Genomic DNA, 20,651 nt, shown 5'->3' on the forward strand with positions numbered 1-20,651 from the left:
GACTTTGTCCAGAGAGGGGGAATGTGGGATTCCCAGACTGATCTATTTATAAGGATCGATACAGGATAGGCAATGCTACTGGCTGTTACCTTTAGGTACTCGCTTGGAAGATCATCAGTTATAACTTCAGTATATCACTATATCAGTTATACCCTGACCCACTAGTGCTCATTTGCTATACTCTCATAAGGCCAATCACATATTGCATTTTATTTGCTAGAGAGAGCTGCAGATCAACAGACCATAGTCCCTGACCATCACATATTAAAGGTTGCAAATACATATTTCAACTATTTTGTCGAGGGGAGATCAGACTTCTGTAGGTCATGACATATTAAAGGTCGCAAATTTAAAGATCATTCCACGAGAATGAGATGTGGATGCTTGTCAGAATATTTAGCACATGACAGAGTGGGAATGAGTAACACAACCAAGGGGTGTTTATCAAAACTGAACTTCTAAAAGGAATGTGTCCCATGTGACATGCAAATTTCCTAGGTTAAGCATTAGTTCTTAAAGCTTCTTTTCATACACAACAGAGGCCAACTTCTCAGGCAGATGCTCCTGAAGGAAGTTTGCATCTGTCTGATCTCTATTATTTTTCTTACTTCCTCTCATCCATTCAACATGACTCAGGACTCTTAAGAACCCCTTGCAAACTTTTTTTGGCACGCTTTTTCTGCTTTACATGTGGAGGCATGTTGAAACAAAGGTACTTGCAGCAATAATGTATGCCACATTCCTTTAAAGCCGTAAAGGCAGTACTGCTGAAGTAATGAAAAGTGATGTGGTGACCACAAGACCAAATGCAAGATTTTGGTATTTTGGGAATTCAACAGGGGAACTTTACAAGATGAATGTGTGAACAGCAGAAACCACTAAGCATGGCACCCTCCTAACCTGGTGCATGACATTACAACATGCTTCAAACAGAGCTGAGCCCAAAGTGTAGGAACAAAAAGAAAAAAAAAAACAGAACTGTGCCGTACCAGTTTCACTAGATCAGCAAATTCCTACAGCTACCTATGAATGAAAGTCTCTGAAATCAAATTATTTCTTGCTGGTGCTACAGGTGAAATGCATTCACATTCTACATTTATATACTCTAGACACTTAGCCTACGCAGGAACCAAAACAAAATCTAGAATGCAGCTGTGAAAGAACACAAATTATAGCACATTAAGCAATGGACCTAGCAGCATAATGAAACCAGAACAGGCTAGATGCATTCCACATCCCTTTGTGGAAAGTAAATATAAGAATATTGAAAATGAAAGACTGCAGTCCACAAATGCATGCATTGTTTGCTATTTCAATCCAGTCTAGTAGCTCCAGGTACCAGTTTTTTAAGACTAGATATTCCAATTTGTCCACCAGGCTAGAGAACACATTTATTAATAATAAACTGTATTGAATTTGCTTTTAAAACTACATCTGTTCACTTTTTAATATTTTATTAAAATATATTCACACTGGCAGCAATAATACAATAAGTACTTTTTCAGAAAATTCACAACGGTGATATTTCAAAATAATTTTACCCATGATAAACCTACAAATTCAAATGTACAATTCAACCAGAACCATAAAAACCTGACTTCATGATAACTTAATTTTTTTCAATAAACATAATTCTTCATGACTAAAACAAAAATATTAAATGCACCAACGGAGGTCAGGGATTTTGCACATCAGAAGATATGGTTAGCTTTCTGTATGCTTTTATATGCATAGAATGTTATGGACTCGACAGTACCACTTTTAAATAAATAAATTGGCATTTTTCCTCCATCTCCATTCAATATTCCATTACACAACCAGAAGGAGCAATTGCTGCTGACAGTCAGCTACTAAACAATGACCTCCAGAAAACGGAAGTTGAAGATCAGTTGACCGCTCTAGTCTATTTTACACTAAAAATAGATAGATAGTGCAAGGCAATAATAGGAAATGTTCTTTTAGGCACAATCCACTTTCAAAGCAAAGCTTTAGGAAAAAAACTTCCAGTTTCTGTCCAAAGTGTCTGTTCAATGTCTGTTTTTATTTTCCCATTTTTCACTAAATGGGAAACATGGTTTCCTTTGTTTGAATCATCTCAGTTGTGTCGAATTCTACCTTTCTTTATTTTAGCAGGCTTTGGTTTAGGGATGTATTGATTATTCTCTTGATATTCCAATTCTTTGCGGAAATAATCGATTGTTTTATTTAAGCCTTCTTCCAATGGGACCTGTTATACAGAAAATAAAATTACTCTTATTTATAAACCAAGAATGATCAAGCATGAATGCTAATAATACTGTTACAGATCAAAAAGAGTTTCAAGGCTCTTTCACTGAAGTACATCATCACTGCAGTCCTATTAAGAAAAAAACAATTAACTACCATACCTTATCACTGGATTTATTAAGTACATTATGAGCACTCATCTACTGAACAGTAATCCCTCCACCTACCTCAAAAGGACCTGAAAGGATGAGATGGATACAGAATATCAGCATATATATTTTCTTCTTAGCTATGGAAAGCAGCCTGGACACTTGAAAATTTGACTGGGGGATGCACTGTGGTTAATAGCTCTCATCTCAGGGGAAGGGGAATTTCACAGTTGTAGTGCTCACTCCAATAAAGAAAAGGAATACAATTACTAGATTATGAACTTGGTAACTAGGACACAAACAGCCAACATTCACTGAAGATCCAGAATGGAAGCATGGAAATGCATAAAGGCCCAGTATCATCATACACAGTGAACCCTTTTATGAGAAGGAAAGGGAGAAAAATCCATCCTATGTACACGTATCACAGGTAACATGACAGATTACCAATTAAAAGAAAAGAAGCTCTCATAAGACCAGATTTTACAGGTAATGCAAATTAAAATAAAATCATTAACTCAAATTAAAGTATACTTAATAAATAAGCAATAAGCATCCATCATGCCTTTTTGCATATGAGCTGCATTCTCCACCTCCACTACCTCACGTCACATGCCAACTTCAAGGCTGCACTACCTTAGAAATACAGAGAATACTTGGCTTTGCAATAAACCAAGAATTCCCTCTGCCTGATGTAGTACAACCTTGAACTTAGTCTATGTGCCCCACCACAACATGAATTTTTAATATTTACTTTCTTATTGTTATGCAAATTACTTCTGTATATTTTTTTTTCTTCAATAATAATTCTTTATTATTTTTCACTTGTTCATACATTTAACAGGGAAATGCAGAGGTAATTTCTGAACAATTCTTCTATCAACATTGTAACAAGATATATACATTATTTACCTGAATGCTTTCACAATTATATATATAAATAATTCTTCTGTGCAAAGATAATATCTTGAAATAATATGGTTATTACAAAGGTTATGTTTTATACTATAAATAACAATGGGGTTTCCTGATTTCGGTGCATTAAGCTGACTTCTGTATATTTTAAACTACAGTTTCAGACGCATTATCACAATAACGATTATAGTTTTCAGCACAATGACATTTTTAAACTCAACATCTCCCTTTAGTAGGTCTCACAGGTAACATGAAAGACTTCTTTAGATCAACTCATTACAGGATATGTCAAATCCATTACAAGAACTCAGCTTCTAATGGTCAATTAAAGCACATTCTCAATGACAGTCTGAAAGTATCAAAATCTCATCTGTCAATTGCAACAAGTAAACTGAGTGCTACATGCTTCACTTCAACTCAGTTCAATTTTTAATGCTAATACAGAAAATGTATAAACATGTGCAGATGGCTTTTCAGTATGGCACTAGCAACTAACACATCAACTTGTATAACACTTTCAGCAACATTACAGTTGATTGTTTTGTTATATACCCATTCTCAGGGCTATTCAGAGGTCTCCCAGTCTCTCTCAACCTGTCACATCATACAAGAGTGTAAAACAAATCAACCACAGTCTTCTTAAGTTCAAGCAGCAGGTCAATGGGACACCGTAAAGGATCCATATGGAAATGGAAGAAGTGGCACCTGTCAGGCTGCAGGTCAGACGCTGCGAATATGGGGAGAATAAAGGGATGCATTAAAAATTTTCTAAAAAAGGATCTTGCTCAAATAGCCTTTTTTAACAGCAACCTTTAAACATATTTCTTTCTCAGCTCTACTGAAGCATAGAACAAATAACTGATGCTTAAAATGGACTTCCACCTATCCCACAGTTGTTTAGGGACAAGTTATGTAGTACATCAAAAGACTTTCAGATACATCAGTAATGAGGTGAGATTCTGACAGCATCTCCAATAAACTCCCAGTAGAGCATAACTGTACATGAGCAGTTACGCAACAGTTAATATAAAAAGGATGACAATGGCCACTCTTTACCACAGGTTTCCCATTTGAAGGTCGAGAAAGAGAAGCATTAACGAGAAAGTTTCAAAGAGCTGTAAATATTGAGATATTATGCATGTTTTCTTTATAAAAAATAAATCTTTATAAGGATTTACTGAAGTAGTTGTAATTAAGAGTTGTACCATGCATGTGCATTATGTCAGCATCTGATATATTGTTTAAAGGGGTGGTTCCAATATGCCTCCTTCAGTTTTCTTCCCTCAGTAAGAGAAGATAACCACAGATCTTTGGAAAATAACACTTCTTTCACCATTGTTATTTACAATCATCGATTCCCTTGATCCACTGCTGTGATATGTTCACTTGCAGTTGCACTGTTCTTATTTTAAAAGGGCTCCCTCAACAAGTCAGCCACTAGGAACAAGGTTTATACAGAAAAAAAAGTGGGTTGAGTCAAATGGGAAGAAAAATATGAATAGATATCAACTTCTCTCCTCATTACGTTTCAACAGTTCCGCCACCTAAAAATATAATAATCAGAATGATTACACTCAAGACTGACTTGCAGCAGACTGCAATAAACTAACAGGATCATCCAATGTAAACAAGGTAAGGGAAAGCCAAGGGACAGCAATCTTCCAAAGACATTATAAGCTTTTTGAGAGGGATGGAAAGGAAGACCAAAGAAGACTTGAAAATAATTCTGAAAGAGAAGTTTTACGTTTTTAAATTTGTTGTTGAATGGGAAGACTATTACTGTCTATGGATTTTTTCAGCAGCAAATAGACCTCTTGATAGCTGTTGGGAGGAAAATAATGGATACATTCTTACTGTATACTACAAGGAAATCTTCCATAGTGGGTGTGTGGTCTACGCTTAGTGTCATACTTTCGTGCTCCAACTCAGCATTTTTTTCTCTCAGATGCATGCATTTTGATGGCATGCATGCTTTAATTCAATGCATACACAGTGGCATCATCCACTGCATTAGTAGAGTACATCAAGCATCTCTGCCCTTCACACACACACAAACAAACAAAAAAACAATGAAACAATGATATATCTGATATTTACCCTGATAACAATAAAATGCTATTAAATACTTATCCGTCTTTTTTTAGGGAACTCCTACAGCATCCTCTGAAAGGAAGGGTCTTTCCAGGACCAGAAGGCAGAAAGAGGGTATCTGACAACTACCAACTAGGCTCCTACATAGATCAAGTGAAAAAATAAGAATATCTGCTGCATCTAACTTGCATGACTCTCCTTCCTGGGTTTAATATTTGACAGCCACTCAAACACTTAGGTTTTTCTGTTTCAGATAGCAGACATGGAACTTTTCCATGACATAAAGGAAGACCAAGTTCAAAACAGTGTGAGCTGTATTAAGAATTGGTGGACTCCGAGGCTACCTATGCTATTACAGTGTGCTGTATTATGTCAGGGCACGTGCTGGCTTAGGTCACATGCATATTCATGGGCAGAAACATCTAGAAGAAAAATGCAAAACTAACTGGAATGTAGTACAAACTCAGTGAAAGAACCAGGAAGAACAGCTTACTGCTGTTCAGTCATTATTCTGGGTAGTGGAGAGATAAACTATTTTCTTCTAGCTGACAGTCTCTGATCATTGCTAACTGTAAAGGAAGAACACACATGTACAGCAGAAAGTGTGTAAATGAGGGAGAGAAGGAAAGAATGAAGGAACCCGATACAGTAACGGGCATTTAAGAAAAACAAATGCAGAAAATACAGCAAAATTTCACCCCAGAAAAATGTGAACGATGTAATATGGTCAGAATTTTATAAAGCAAGCTTGCTGTTTGAAGTCTTGGTGCTGAAAAGGAACTTACCAAAACGAAGGACAGTGACGGCCTTTAGAAACTAAATGCAGGAAAAGAAATAAATGCAATGCAGGAGAAATTAATGTTGATATAAAATGGAATGGGAAATATGATGATATTCAGTGAATAGCATATTACAGTAATGGCTGCAAAAGATTTCAATTTCAGGTGGTGTATGGATACTAAAATGTGAAATTAAAGATTACTAATGGAAATAGCAGGATTACTTTTACCATAGCTGCTGATCTACAAGATAATCCTCTTAGATGAGGCCTTTGGTTGGGTTTATCCCTGCCTCCAGTTGGAATATGGCAATTTTGTGGAAAAAGTGAACAAATAGATGCACACATTCAATGATGCACACTGACCTCACTCTCTGGATATGTTCACTTCCTAGCCACTAGCGAGCACCTTTCAGCAATTCAATAAATATTAACGAAGCTGACACCTGCACTGCTAAAAGCCAACACACAGTATATTTTTGCCTGACTTAGAGGTAAATTCAAATGTCAAATGCAGGATGCTGACTCTACAAACCAAAAAGGAATGTCAGGACAGTATTTCTGACCCACTAAGAAAGATCCTCTTGTAATCCAACTAATGTGGTAAGAAAGGTACAGTTGTGTACACTTACCATAAATGTAGATGTTAGAGTGTATTAACTGTTGCACTCATTGCACATTTGGGTAATCTGCTGGCAGGTTGCCCTCAGTCAGCCTGAATTCCAAAGTCTTGGGTCCTGCGTCGGTTGCGGTCTCCTCTTCCATGACGTCAGGTCGTCAGGGGTATAAAACAAGCAGCCGATGCCATTTTCTTTAGTTTTTCTTGCCCCAGATGTCAGGTGCCCCCCAAAAGGTAGCAAAAATATTTATACATGCATCAATATAAACTTTACCTTCATCTACAAGCAAATACACCACATAGGTTGTAGAAGATAGGGAAGGAAAGATAAACTCCAGAATGAAAGGGGGATGGTGGGCGGGTAACCTGGAGTGCAGCACTGAATAAACTCGAACATCTACATTTATGGTAAGTGTACACAACTGTACTATGGTTCTTCATGTTTCACTGTTGCAGTCATTACATTTGGGTAGAATCCCAAAGCTATGGTTGGGAGGCTGGAGCTAAACAGCATTAGGTGCGGCTATAAGGCCCTGCAGAACTGCAGTGGCAAAGCCTGCTTTGGACTTAGAGTAGAGAGGCAAATGATAATGCTTTGTAAAGGTGTGAACAGATCTCCAAGTAGCAGCCTCTAGAATGCCTTTGGTTGGTACTCCTCTCAGAAAGGCTGCTGAGGTAGCTGCAGCTCTGGTGGAATGAGACCTAATGCCCTTGGGCACAGGTTTACCATGGTGTAAGAAGCAGAAACTAATGCAGTGGCTTATCCACTTTGAAATAGTCTGCTTTGAAACAGCCTTTCCTTCTGATCCTGCAGCATGTGTCACTAGTAATTGCTCAGTTTTTCTTAGAGCTTTAGTCCTGCTCAAGTAGAATCTTAGCTGTCTGTGCACATCCAAGGAATGCAGAACTCTCTCCCCCTTGTTCTGCGGATTTGGATAAAAGGTTTGCAGATGAATAATTTGGTTACGAGCCACACTGGAAACCACCTTAGGCATAAATGTTGGATTTGTCATCAGAGACTCCTTGTCTGGGTAAAATATGATAAAAGGCTCCACAGCCATGAGGGCCTGTAGCTCTGAGACTCTTCTTGCTGAGGTAATTGCTAGTAGCAGAGCTGTTTTCCATGATAAGAATTTTATATCAGCAGTAGCAGCTGGTTCAAATGGAGGCAGGGTGAGCTTTTCCAACACATAATTGAGGTCCCATGCAGGTATTGGTGATCTTCTAGGAGGCCTTAAATTTCTGGCTCCTCTAAGATACTGCTTTAGTAAAGGATGAGAAAAGATTGGTGGCTCTGTATTGTAATGAGCCGAAAAGGCAGAGGCATGGATTTTAATTGATGAGAAAGATTGGCCTTTGTCAAGCATCTCAGTCAAGTATTGTAATATCTGAGGAATATTTGGTTCTGCTGTATCAGTTCCTTGTGCTCGATTCCAAGCACAGAATCTCTTCCATTTATCAGCATAAGATTTTCTAGTACTACGCCTTCTGGCTTCCAAAATGACATCCATCACAGCTTTACTGAGAGGTGTTGTTTGTATAATTACATGACCAGCCATGCTGCCAGGTTCAGTGTCTGGAGTTGAATGTGCAGGATCTGGTTGTTTTGCGGGGACAGTAGTTGAGGTCTTTGAGGTAAGGTCCAAGCTAGGTATTGAGACAAGTTTCTTAGGATTGGGGGCCAGTCCGGGGCAATTAGTATCATCTTTGGTTTCTCTTGTCTGACTTTTAGGAGGACCTTGGGAAGAAGAGGCAGTGGAGGAAAGGCGTAAACTGATAGGTTTTTCCAACTGAAGGATAGGGCGTCCACTTTCCATGCTTGTCTGTGATAAGTCCTTGTGCAGAACGTTTCCAATTGATAATTTTGCGGGGAGGCAAATAGATCTATGTCTGGGCTCACCCATTTCTTTGTTATCATGCTGAAGACCTGTGGATCTAGTTTCCACTCATGAGGATCCATAAGGTTTCTGCTTAAATCGTCTGCCAGAGTATTTTGTTTTCCTGGCAGGAATTGAGCTTGAAGATGTATTTGGTAAGTCAAAGCTGTGTCCTATAGTGCCATGGCTAATCTGAAAAGGTGGTATGAGTGCGTGCCCCCCAGCTTGTTTATATACTACATGACCGTGGTGTTGTCCATCTTTATCAGTAGTTGCCCTGGATGAAGCAAGTCCTTGAAGGCTGTCAGGGCACTTTGAACAGCTAGCATCTCTTTCTGGTTGATATGTAGATGCATTTGTTTTGGGGCCAATATACTCTGAATGCATTTTCCCACCATGTGGGCCCCCATGGCATAATCTGATGCGTCTGTTGTTAAGGTTTGGGGGTAGAGTGAAGGCCCATCCCATGTTTTGGTGCCATGCCTTTGCCCACCATAGAAACTCCTGTTGTACGCAGGGAATGAGAGGAATCATTGTTTCCAGTCTGTGACAATGACTCCATAAACTTTTTAGGTACCATTGAAGTTTCCTCATATGCAGTCTTGCATATGGAATCAGTAGGATGCAGAATGCCATGAAGCCCAAAGCCTGCAGAATTTGTCTTGTAGATAACTGGGTTTTTGTTGCCATCAGTTTGAAGTAAGTAGTCAGTTGCCTTTGCTTGTCTGGCGTGAGGTAAGCCATCTGGGCAGTTGTATTCAAGCTTGCACCCAGGAATGTTATCTTTTGAGAGGGTACCAGTTGTGATTTCTTTTCGTTTATTGTGTACCCCAGGCATGTTAGAAGCCTTTTCACAAATGCCAGGTGTTGAAGAAGAATGTCCTTGTTCTCTGCTTGAATGAGACAGTCGTCCAAGTAAGGATATAACTAAATACTTCTTTGTCTGCAAAATGCAATTACTGGTGCCAGGCACTTTGTAAAGACCAGTAGATAAGCCAAAGGGCAGTGCAGAGAATTGGTAATGCATTAAGCCAGCCTTGAATCTGAGGTATCTTCTGCACGATTGCCTTATTGGGACATGCAGGTATGCCTCTTTTAGGTCTAATGTCACCAGCCAAGCATTCTTGCCCAGCATGGGCAGAAGCTGCTGCAAAGTCAGCATTCTGATTTTGAAATGTCCAGGTATGTGTTCAAAATCGATAAGTCCAGTATTGGCCGCCAGGCCTTGTCCTTTCTGGGTACCAAGAACAGTCTTGAGTAAAAACCTTGTCCTTTTTCCTGTTCTGGTACTGGCTGAATGGCCCCCATATCCATGAGGGACGTCACCTGTTTCTGTGCCTCTGCCCATTGATTTGTTGGCAGATCTGGCCAACCGTTTGCCATTGGCAGAGTATGGAAATAGAGTCTGTATCCCTGTGATACTATGTTTAGCACCCACTTGTCCTGGGTTATTAACTGCCAATTTTGGGCAAAAAGTGCTAATTTTCCCCCTAGGGGTGCTGCCAAAAGGTAAGTGCTTGGTGAAGGCAGAGGGAAGTCATTGGGACTGTTTTCTGTAGGTTTGTGCTTTATCTCCTTCAGATTTGGAGGTAGAAGCGCCCCATTGTTTGACCTGTATGAATCTTGAGCCTGGTATCTGGAACCCTTAGGGCATCTGGATTTGCCCCTTTGAGCTCTGTCTGACACAGGAAAGGAATATTTTTTTGTAGGCCAGTGTTTACTGAATCTTGGTGGCTGCACTTGTAAGAAGTCTTTTACAGTTTGCATAGACTTAGCTTTGTCTTCCATTTTCTTTAAAACCTCTTCTGCCTTAATACCAAACAGAGTATCATGCTGTAAAGGTGCATCTAGTAATTTAGCTTTAACTTGATCAGGCAAATTTTGTTCCTTTAGCCAGGCATGCCTCCTAATCACAGATCCAGTAACTGCGGCCCTGCAGGAGGCCTCTAAGGAATCAAAACCACATTGCAAAGTATGCTTTCCAACCTGTTCAGCTGCATGCAATAATTCCTGCAATTCTTTATTTTCTGCACATTCAGAAATCAACATCCTTTTCTGTTTCAGCAATCCCATAACATGTTGTTGATATTTGAGCATAATGAAACTGGCAGTTTAAGGCCCTAATTGCCAAGGTTGCAGATGTATAAACCTTTTTTCCCCATCTATCCAGTGCCCTTGAATCTCTGTCAGAGGGGGTAGGATTTTTTGCTGTTGAGGCATTAACTCCCTTTGGACCCTGTGAAATAGTTTCAGGATCAGCAGCAGGGTTTCTAAATAAAAATTTGTGAGTCAGGGACCCTGTAATATCTGTCAGGCTTGCTGGGAGCCGGAGGTAAGGAGTCAGGGGTCAAGCATGACTCCGAAAACACATCTTCCACAATGTCTAAAACAGGGGGTATGGCTAAAGACCTGTGCTGAGGGAGAAGGAGGAAATCCCTGAGCCTCTTTTTTGATTCTGAGAAATCTTGACTCTCCCAGTGAAAATGCTCCCTCAAACTATGCATGGTTTCTCCAAATGAATAATCCTCAGGAGATGATGCAGATGGTATATACTCCTCTGCATCAGAATCCTCATAGGGAGGTATAGATAATTCCTGATCAGAAGAAATAGAAACCTGATCTGAAGATTCATAATCAGTGTCTTGCCTAGGCCTCTTATCTGGAGGGGGATGGGAAACCCTGATCAAGGTAATAAGGACTTTGGCCATTCTGATCATCTGTTTTTTAGGCATAGAGGCCTGTGCACATGGCTCATGAGTCAGTTTTTTAGTTTTAGACGTTGCTTTTGTCTTTGCAGCTGTCGTTGGTTTGATATAAAGCTGTTGAGGCCTGAAAACACCCTCAGAAGCCGGTGACTGCTCAGCGGCTTCGGACCCATCTGAGGGAGCTACATCCGTGGGTCCAATACTTTGAGTATCTCACTGCATACCGGACTTTACATGGGTGCCGGTAGGGGCCTGCGACTCGAAAGTAGCAGGTATTAGGGGCTGTGAAGGCGCCTGAGTACCGGCGAACTGGCGACTGGCTTAGGAGAAGCTTCGTTGTCGGTTTTGGACCTCGACGGTCTCTCTCTCTCTGTCCTTTTCTTTGCGTTTTTTATGTACTCTGGTAGTCGGATTGCTATCAGACATTTCTGGGTAGTTAAATCGGTTTCCAAAATACTTTGAGGCAAAAATATACCGACGCTTAATAGTGCATTGGTTAAATCTAGCACAAAACCGACAGCCAGGCACGTTGTGATCAGGGCCTAGGCAAGGAATACAGTATAAATGGAAATCCTTATGAGGTATTTGCTTCCCACAAGTAATACAATTATTAACTTTTTCTGACATCTGTATGGAGCAAGAAAAAAAGTTTCCCCAATGGGGTACTTAGCTTTAGTGAAGATTTCGTCTGAAACTCAAATTTGAATATTTCAGGAGTCGGCCGACCGGCACTTGCGAATTGCTTCTGCTTCGGGCACCACGTGGCAAGAAAGACTAAAGAAAATGGCGTCAGCTGCTTGTTTTATACCCCTGATGACCTGACGTCATGGAAGAGGAGACAGCAACCGACGCAGGACTCAAGACTTTGGAATTCAGGCTGACTGAGGGCAACCTACCAGCAGATTACCCAAAATGTAATGACTGCAACAGTAAAACACGAAGAACATCATATTTTGCATTTTCACTGAAGAGCATCCCAAATAGGTCCTTGGCTGGACTGAATCAAAAGCAGCAAAACTCCAGAGTGACGCGCTGCTCTGGTGGCATACAGGGATAAAGCCCTGACTACAACCCAGACATCCTGGATTCCATTACTGGCTGTGCTGACTGAAGGGGAGGCAGGTAGGAATGGGCATGGCTATTTGGGGTTGGGGGAACTGCACTCAGGGCATCTCCCTCAACAATGATCTGTGGTGGAGGCTACAGACATCATTGTGAGGAGGTATGACCCAGTTAAGGTGGGAGGTGTAACTAGCTAACCCACCACAGATGTACAGCTCTATGCCACATTGCACTCCCACCTTGGTGGTAACCACATTGTTGTGACAGAGGAGGAAGTGGCTAGGGCATAAGTAAAACATTGGACAGATGTACAGACACGATGAGTACCCAGGATGCCCTTAGTATCTACAGCTGGCCCCAAAATACCGGAGTAGTCCAGGGGGATAAGGAGATAACTGGTAGACCACTCATGGATATGGGGCACTGGGGTGACAGGTCGGTACCCGTGATAGAAAAGGGGACAAAAAAAAACATGGTGGAAGGTGACTGGTTTAGCTATGCAAAGTGTGTGCATTAAAAGATTCACACATCTAAGCTGTACGTAGCAAAACAAGGTTAGCGTGTTGAAAGCCAGTTGGCCAAATGCAGTTCTGACAGACAAATTGAATAAGCATATCATTCCACCATTTTTCTAAATGCTGGGACAAGGAGAACTGAGAGGAGAGGAGGGAAACAAAGGTAAGCTTTACAACAATAAAGCTGTATGGGGAAAAAGGAGAAAGCTAATGCATTGACACTATCTTTAGGCCAGCAATACAAGTTAGCCAGGAAGAGACTCAAGGGTCTGACCGAGAAGAGGAGGGTAGCTATGATACAGGAGCTCTTATCTGCCAACAGACTTACAGTATCTATTTATCCAAATGTGGCAGCAAAAATGGACTGACAAGAAGGATTTGAGAAAAAAGGTACTAGTTTGAACAATAAAAGGAAGAATTTTCAACCTTGCTTTCTGCAAAAGGGGGAAGACAATGAGATGAGCGATGTTCAGCTCTTTACTGGCTGTAAGTGACCATGCAACAATACAGAGAATAATAACTTTGAAGGACAAGCAGAGAAGGGATATAAAGAGCAGGGTTTGAAATTATAGCATGTTTGACTATGACAGAATAGGACTGTATTCAACAAAGGTAGTAGGGAAGCAGAGTGATAGACTGTATAATAATGCAAAAAGAAAAAAAAGGCGTCGATCTAGTTCATTAGGAAAGTGAGGAGAGTCAAAGAAAAAGAAAAAAAATGCAAACAAAAGGATGGACAAAGGACAAGATCATTGGGGGAAGGTTTTACTGAGCAAGAAGTGGGTTACCAAACTGCATTCAGAAGGCAAATGGGAGATGGAGAGAAAGCAGCAGGCATTAAAAAATAGAAATCCTTTGGTTACAAAGGGGTCGGGAAGTATATGGCAAATGAAATGAGTGAAGCAGTCTGTGAAGGGCAAAAAAAAAGAAGGTCAAAGAAAAGGTGAAAATTCCACATGAAGATTATGTGATTCCACTGTCTCATTGAGAAAATCAACGGTTTTCCACGAAATGAAATAAAATGGTTGAAGTTTCAACAGCATTTTTTATGTAACAAGAGTCTGCACACTGCAACAACCCCTCCCTTATACAAAGTAACTCCACTATTACACAACTGCAGAGAAAAATGCAAGCAGTCAGTGATTTGTTATATAGAAGAAACACTGTCAAGCCATGGATCAGAAAATTGTACGCTCATCCACATTACTTTCAAGCAAGAGGTGAGAAGCCATATTTATCAGGTTTCATCAAAGAATAAGAAAGAAGGCTACCAGTTCTGGAAGATGGACAGGGTCAGATGAGGATGGACAGATGACAGTCTAGCAGAGCAGGAGATGTGTAAGACATTAGGGAGATGGGTTGAAGAAAATGTGCAGCAACCAGAAAAGATGCAATCAAGGAAACCAAAAAAGGATGCTGTGGTTGTGGTACAACCTTTGACAGAAGGAAGTATTTAATAGATATATTATGCATCGGTTAACCTTACGATTCTGGGACAACCAGTTAAGTGCCCACGTAGAAAGGCAAAGCAAGAAACAGTCCAATAAATTGCAAGCCAGTAAACTTAATTTCATTAGTGGGCAAAACAATGGAAGTAGTTCCAAAGCAAGGAAAAGGTTTTCTGGTAAACAATGGAATGCTGAACAAGTTGCAGTATGGGTTTAGAGAATGTAGGTCCTATAAGACTAGTCGTAGAACAACAATAAGTTTCTGAAGTAAAAAAAAATGTAAAATTCACCATCACAATTAAATGGTATCCTCCTAGCACTTCGGTTAACAGAGCTTTGTAAGCAAAAGGTGTTTATGTAAGATTTGTACTATAAATCCATCTAAAAACAATTACAATTACTTCCAATTAAACCAATGAAATACAGGAATCAATTACAGCTACAGAGTTTAGTGTATGACAAATTTCTAATCTAGCTCCATGTTTATTCCTTAATGAAATGTATTAAAACTTTAAAATTAGCAATATTCTTGCCTTTTTAAAACAAACTTTGCATCTTTTTCATCTCAAGTTCTCTGACATACGGTCTAATAATGTAATTTTCAAGCCTTAAGGGATAGAATTGTATATCTCTTTAAATTTAAGGTTAGATTAACATTTTTAACATGTGGTTAATTTCTTAGGTTTAAACTCTGCTTGTTCTTACCAGTTCCACTTATGAATCACTGGTCAGATGACATATGCAGTACTTTGTGCAGTTTTTGAAGCCTTATAAGAAAGGAAGAGGGCACACAGCTGGACAACATAGAGACAAAAACAGACAGCAAGACATATGACAAGAGACTAACGGCATGCAATATTTTTCAATGGAAAAGAGCATGGGTCTGATAAGGCACTAAAGAGTAAATAACATGATACTGCACTGAAAAGGAACAGGAGAACAGAATAAGGGGGCAAAGCTAGCAGATCAAGGGAACACAACTCAGTCCTGATATATAGAGGTTCTTCTTCAACAGAAAAAGTGACTGACAGAATCAGTTACTGAAATAGATCACAGTAACCAAGACAGTTTGAGCCTTTGCAATTGCAAGCGATTCCTGGAAAGAAGTGTTGGCGTTGTTTGCGCGTGGGTGTATGTATGTGTGCTAACAAGCATGGACGGGGTGTAGAAGACATAAGCAAGCTGCAACACTTCTGAAAACTAGATGCACTCATGATTTCCTTTAGTCAACTTGCTTATGTAATGCAATGTACAAAGTAAACTGGTAAAAGGGAACTAAATGCACTTGGAGATGTCAAGAAAGGTTTAGCTGTTGCCAGTTGGCTAGGAGGCTGTGGAAGAAAATACTGGAAGAATGGAAAAATATTTTGCAGGAGAAGGTAACAAGATGAAGGAAAATGTATTTTTGGAGCTGAGGTACACAAGACTGGTTGGCAGTGGAAAAAAGACACTGTTCATGTGGAAAGACCTTGTTAAACACTATATGGAATTACAAAGGAAGCAATGACTGGTGAGATTCTGATGTTTAGGCTGATAAAACTAACCCCCGGATTTAATAAACTCTGTGTAGGGATAGTGCAAGCCCTACACAGAGTGTACCATGGCCATGTCTGCAGCTCCCCCTCGGCAGCGCATCTTGCATATTAATCAAGGCGTGCTACTGAGGGACAGCCATGTACAAGGTTACTGAATCAGTGTAGGGGTATGTTACAGTGCCTGGAAATGTGCAACACATTCTCTGCACTGTCAAAGTGCCGGCCAGCACTACAATAGTAAAAAGAACGGTCTCCATGTCCTGTTGTAAATGTTATATGTAGGGGGTATGTTAGAGTGTCTGTAACACACCCCCTGCACTGTCAAAGTGCCGTACGGCACTAAATTAGGAAATGTAACGTTTTGTCCTGGCCAGTAGAATATTATATGTAGCGAGTGTGTTACAGTGTCTGCAACACACCCCCTGTACTGTCAGAGTGCTGTACGGCATTGAAATTAAATGTGAAAATGTGATTGTCCCTTTTTTTATTTTATTTTGTATTTGTATAGTGCTTAGCAATAAACATGTGCCAGACATCTAAAAATAGAAAACGGATGCTTTTAATTTTAATGGAAAAAGTGAAGTTTAAGCATAGCTGAGCAAGTTTGCGCAGCGCTCAGCAATGGTTAAATGTTACGGAGAGCTATATGGAACAGTATAGCACTGATCACCATACCCTTGGTAGTGGAATGGTTAGAGTGACGGCTTCATGTGCAGTAGGTGCACGGTTTGAATACTGGCCATTCAGCTTTTTTACATGCAATAAGGAAATGTTTTAAATGTTTACTTTTTTAAGTATACACTGAAATGTGTTAACTGGGTTAGTCCAGCTTGACTAGAAGCCCATACTTAGTGGAGACCCGAGTATAAAAGCCCCAGTTACACACAAGTGTTCAATACGGTAAAGTTACACTACAAGATAATGTAGTGAAATGCATATGTCTAGGGAATATAAAGTAAAACAGATACACATAATAAATTATCATTAATGAACAAATACTTTCAATATTTGTTTTAAAAACTGTAGTTTGCCCATAGTTAAGCACTGCTAACCAAAGCTAAGCAATGCTTAAAAACAGGACCTGTTTTAGCAGTACTGAGCAATGCGCAGCTCCGCTTAGCTAGTTTGGGCAGTGATTAGCACTCCCAGTTTAAGCAGTCCTCAGTTAAGTGGGTTTGCACACTGCCAAGCATTGCTAAGCATTTGCCACTTGGTAAGCACTGCTTAACTAAGCTTAGTTGGTTTGCACACTGGTAAGCTTTGCTTAGCATTTTTAAAAATGGTCCAAATGGCGGCAAAGGGCAGGAAAATAGCCTTATTTAAGCTGCACAGGCAGGAATACCTTCAGAACCTGTTTGAGTTTTATCACTGCAGGAGATGTGGCTGGAGTCAGAGAGAGAGAGCGCTTACAGGTGCAGCACTGGGACATGTTGGAGTCCAGGGTCATGGTTGGGCTCCTTGTGAAAGATCATGATGATAGACTGATACAGGGCTAGTACCAGGGCTCTGAATACAAGTTTGAGGCCTGGGACTGTCTGGAAAGTGACCTCACTAATGCTACTGGAATTCCCCGCACTGGTGAGCAGGTGCGTCATCATTATGATGACATGAAGTGGAGGAAGGGGATGCTCTTGGCCGAATGGAGACAAGATGCTTGGGATCAGAATGCCCCAGAACTTTGTAAGTAAAGGAATCATTGCTTTACCTAATTCTAGCATGAATATCTGATAGAATGACATGCATAATGGTGTGTTTCACTTCCCACAGATGCAGAGGAGAGGGTTCCCAACTTAGAGGCCCACACAGGGCACCTAGGGAGGATGCGCTGAGAGTGTGGTGAATACAGATATGCGGTGGTGGTGCTGTGGTAGCGTTGTCACTTCACAGTTAGACGTTACCCATTCGATTCACAGTTAGAGTGTCTTCTCTGTGGCGACATGCGTGAATGGGCATTCCTTCGTTGAAGGTTGTGCGTTAGGCCCGTCAAGCCAGCACGTAAAACTCTACTGCCAATCATTAGCGGACCGGAGTTCCGCTGTGGCGACCCCTAACCGGGAAAAGCCGAAAGACACAAACAAACAAACAACGCAATATAAATAAGAAAGAGTACAGTAGTAGCTGCCAGTAAGTATATTCTGTTCTGACTGTACTACAATAACATTAATGTGTAGAAATGACATGTATATACAGTATTAATACTAATGATCTGGTAATAAAGTACACTGGCATTCTAAATGTGAATGGAATAAATGACATTCATTCAAGATCTTCAGGAAATACAGTACAACTGCAGTCAGAATTGTGAAGGAAATAAAGTTTTAGTATTACATAGGTTCTGTAATAAGCACACCTTCAATGCATGCATTATTTAAACTGGAGAACAATAAAGTTTGTCAAATGTATACCAATGACTGTGTCAGGTCACTCAAATTTTTGTTCTGCCAATTTTTGTGTATTCTGGTTTGTTGTTGAAGAAAAATTTTACAGGTGCTACAGAGCAAATATGGGTATAACACCATGAAGTGACTGAAGTTTGGCTGCTAAAGAAGTGTTATGCTAAAGTGTAGATGTGGAGATGTACTACAAGATGGAATGCAATTTGATCTTCTGCAATAACATGTGAACCCTGAATAGTAATGTGTAAGGTATTATAGTGTTTTTCCCTCAGGATTGTCTTGTGTTAACCTTTGCATTTCAGCTATACGCATTCCTGAATGCAGGTATGCTGACTCAGGCAAGTATGACACAGTAGTAGCTGTAGACTGCAAATATACCATCTAAAAATGTGTATGGGTCAGGTAGGCATCCCAGCACCCTGGAATGGTCTGTACAGATCACACATATTCCCATCCACTGGGGGTTAATTGTATACACCTGCATTAAAACACACCATCTACTATCTATGTCATGCATGAATCTCATGCATGTATGTTCAGCTGTCAGTGCAGTCTCCTGTGACACTCTGCCAATATTACCAGGCCAGGCTTGTCAGTAGGTGAGCTGTAGGCATATATCAGTCAACCAACACATACAGCAGTTGCCCAGTAGCTCAGCGTGATACGCAATATATATGTTATTTTTTTTCCACACAGACCAAGGTTTGAATCCAGGGACCGGTAATAAGATTTATTTATAGTAATTGACAAGTAGTACTGACTATTTATACGTACTGTTAACAGATATTCTCCACTCAGAACTTACAGGTAAAGAAATGCCTGTAGTAGCTGTATGAAGGGTATACTAATGTCTACCATGCCTACAAATGACAGCAGGATAGGTATAAACTCACTGCACTGTGCACGATACAGGTCTCTCAAGTGTCACCCTACCATAGCTAGTGATCACTGTTGCCACTAATCTTGGACACAGACATAAATCCAGTTGAAGTATGCCAGTAGCGCACACACACAACATCAGTGCAGGCTACACCTTGTTAGTCATATATGTTCCCCTGACATATAATAGTCCCCTGTAGTTTTGTACCTATAGCTCTTACAGCTTGGCCCATACCATTCCATGTGGAAAAATATAGCCTATATAGTTGGTAATTGAATGTCTTTCTCTCCCCCCACCCCTTATCGGTCTCACAAATATTTATTCTTATACTACAGGTATAGTTTAATTTCTACACGTGCTGTTCTCAAAAATGAATGTAGGGCCTTGTGTTGTATTGCTGGTTAAATATTACAATGGTTGCATACTAATATAGTTTGTTGAAATTCCACTGTTGTTGCCCTTTTGCCACAACTGTTACTGGCATGCTGTTACAATACTGACTGTTGTTCCAATTAATGCTTGTGTTCTGTATGCTATGCAATGCTATTGTTCTGGGTTAATTGGAACATCTATGCATGTCGTTACAACTAATGTTTAAATGTTCTGTTCATGACTAACCTATACACCTTGAAATACCTCAACACCATAGCACGACTGGGTAGGCTGGTTCTGGCGGATCTGCCTATCCCACATCATCTGGCCGGGGCACCAGGTCTCAGCATGTCTGGGACCCAACCTGCAGCTGCTCCTTCTGCTGGTCCTGCACCAGCCTCGGGTAGAACTGCCTCAGGGGACAGAGCCCCCCCCCCCCCGGGCGCAGGCATGGAGAGGAGGTCGTCACTCAGAATCAGGTATGGTGTGCAGGGTCATCCAAAGTGACTTGGATGATGGACTGCACCAGACTGAGGGCAGACTGACACACCTCGAGGGGCAGACTGTCCCAGGTGCCCAGCCCCCAGCACAGCCACGTTTGGGGCAATGGTGACTGCTCATGGGTGGGGATCTCAGTCCCACTGCTGCCATCTGGGGGCACTTGGTCCTCCAATTCCCAACCACCCTCCCCATCCAAGGTGTTTTTCCCCCTCATGTGTCATACACTGCCCCTGTCTGCTGTCTTGTCAGTCTGCAAAAAACAACCTACTTACCTCCCCGAAGGTGCCTACAACTCTTCCCTAACTTCACACTCTCACCTTAAAACAACAACAAAAAAAATGAACATCTGTCCCCCCAGAAAATTTCATCCCATACATAGCTCTCCATTTCAACCTCAAGTACACCGCCATGAATCAATTATCTCATCAATTAATCAACAAAGTTATGTCAGCCACACCCCTCCTTGTGGGGTGTGAGGCTCCAAATTCTAAATTGTCCACATCATGCACAGCTGTTGCTGCACAAGAAATGGTGAGCTATGGTCCTTTCCTACACCCGTCCTGCACATCCCTAGCTGCCTTT

The 20,651-nt window shown here is 40.7% G+C and overlaps 1 protein-coding gene across 2 annotated transcripts in view; it reads right to left on the reverse strand.

The window, feature by feature from the left end:
* Positions 1-1,437: 1,437 nt before the first annotated feature.
* The window catches only part of UXS1 (UDP-glucuronate decarboxylase 1), a 1,006,428-nt gene continuing 987,214 nt past the window's right edge, over positions 1,438-20,651 (reverse strand). For both annotated transcript variants that reach the window (XM_044072750.1, XM_044072749.1), the window contains exon 15: positions 1,438-2,227. In XM_044072750.1, coding sequence (XP_043928685.1) covers positions 2,096-2,227 — 132 coding nt within the window. In that variant the 3' untranslated portion in view covers positions 1,438-2,095. The remainder of the gene's footprint in view (positions 2,228-20,651) is intronic.

The sequence above is a fragment of the Protopterus annectens genome, chromosome 5.part0, assembly GCF_019279795.1.
Source record: "Protopterus annectens isolate FY-2018-M chromosome 5.part0, PAN1.0, whole genome shotgun sequence".
In the NCBI taxonomy this organism is placed as follows: Eukaryota; Metazoa; Chordata; order Ceratodontiformes; family Protopteridae; genus Protopterus; species Protopterus annectens.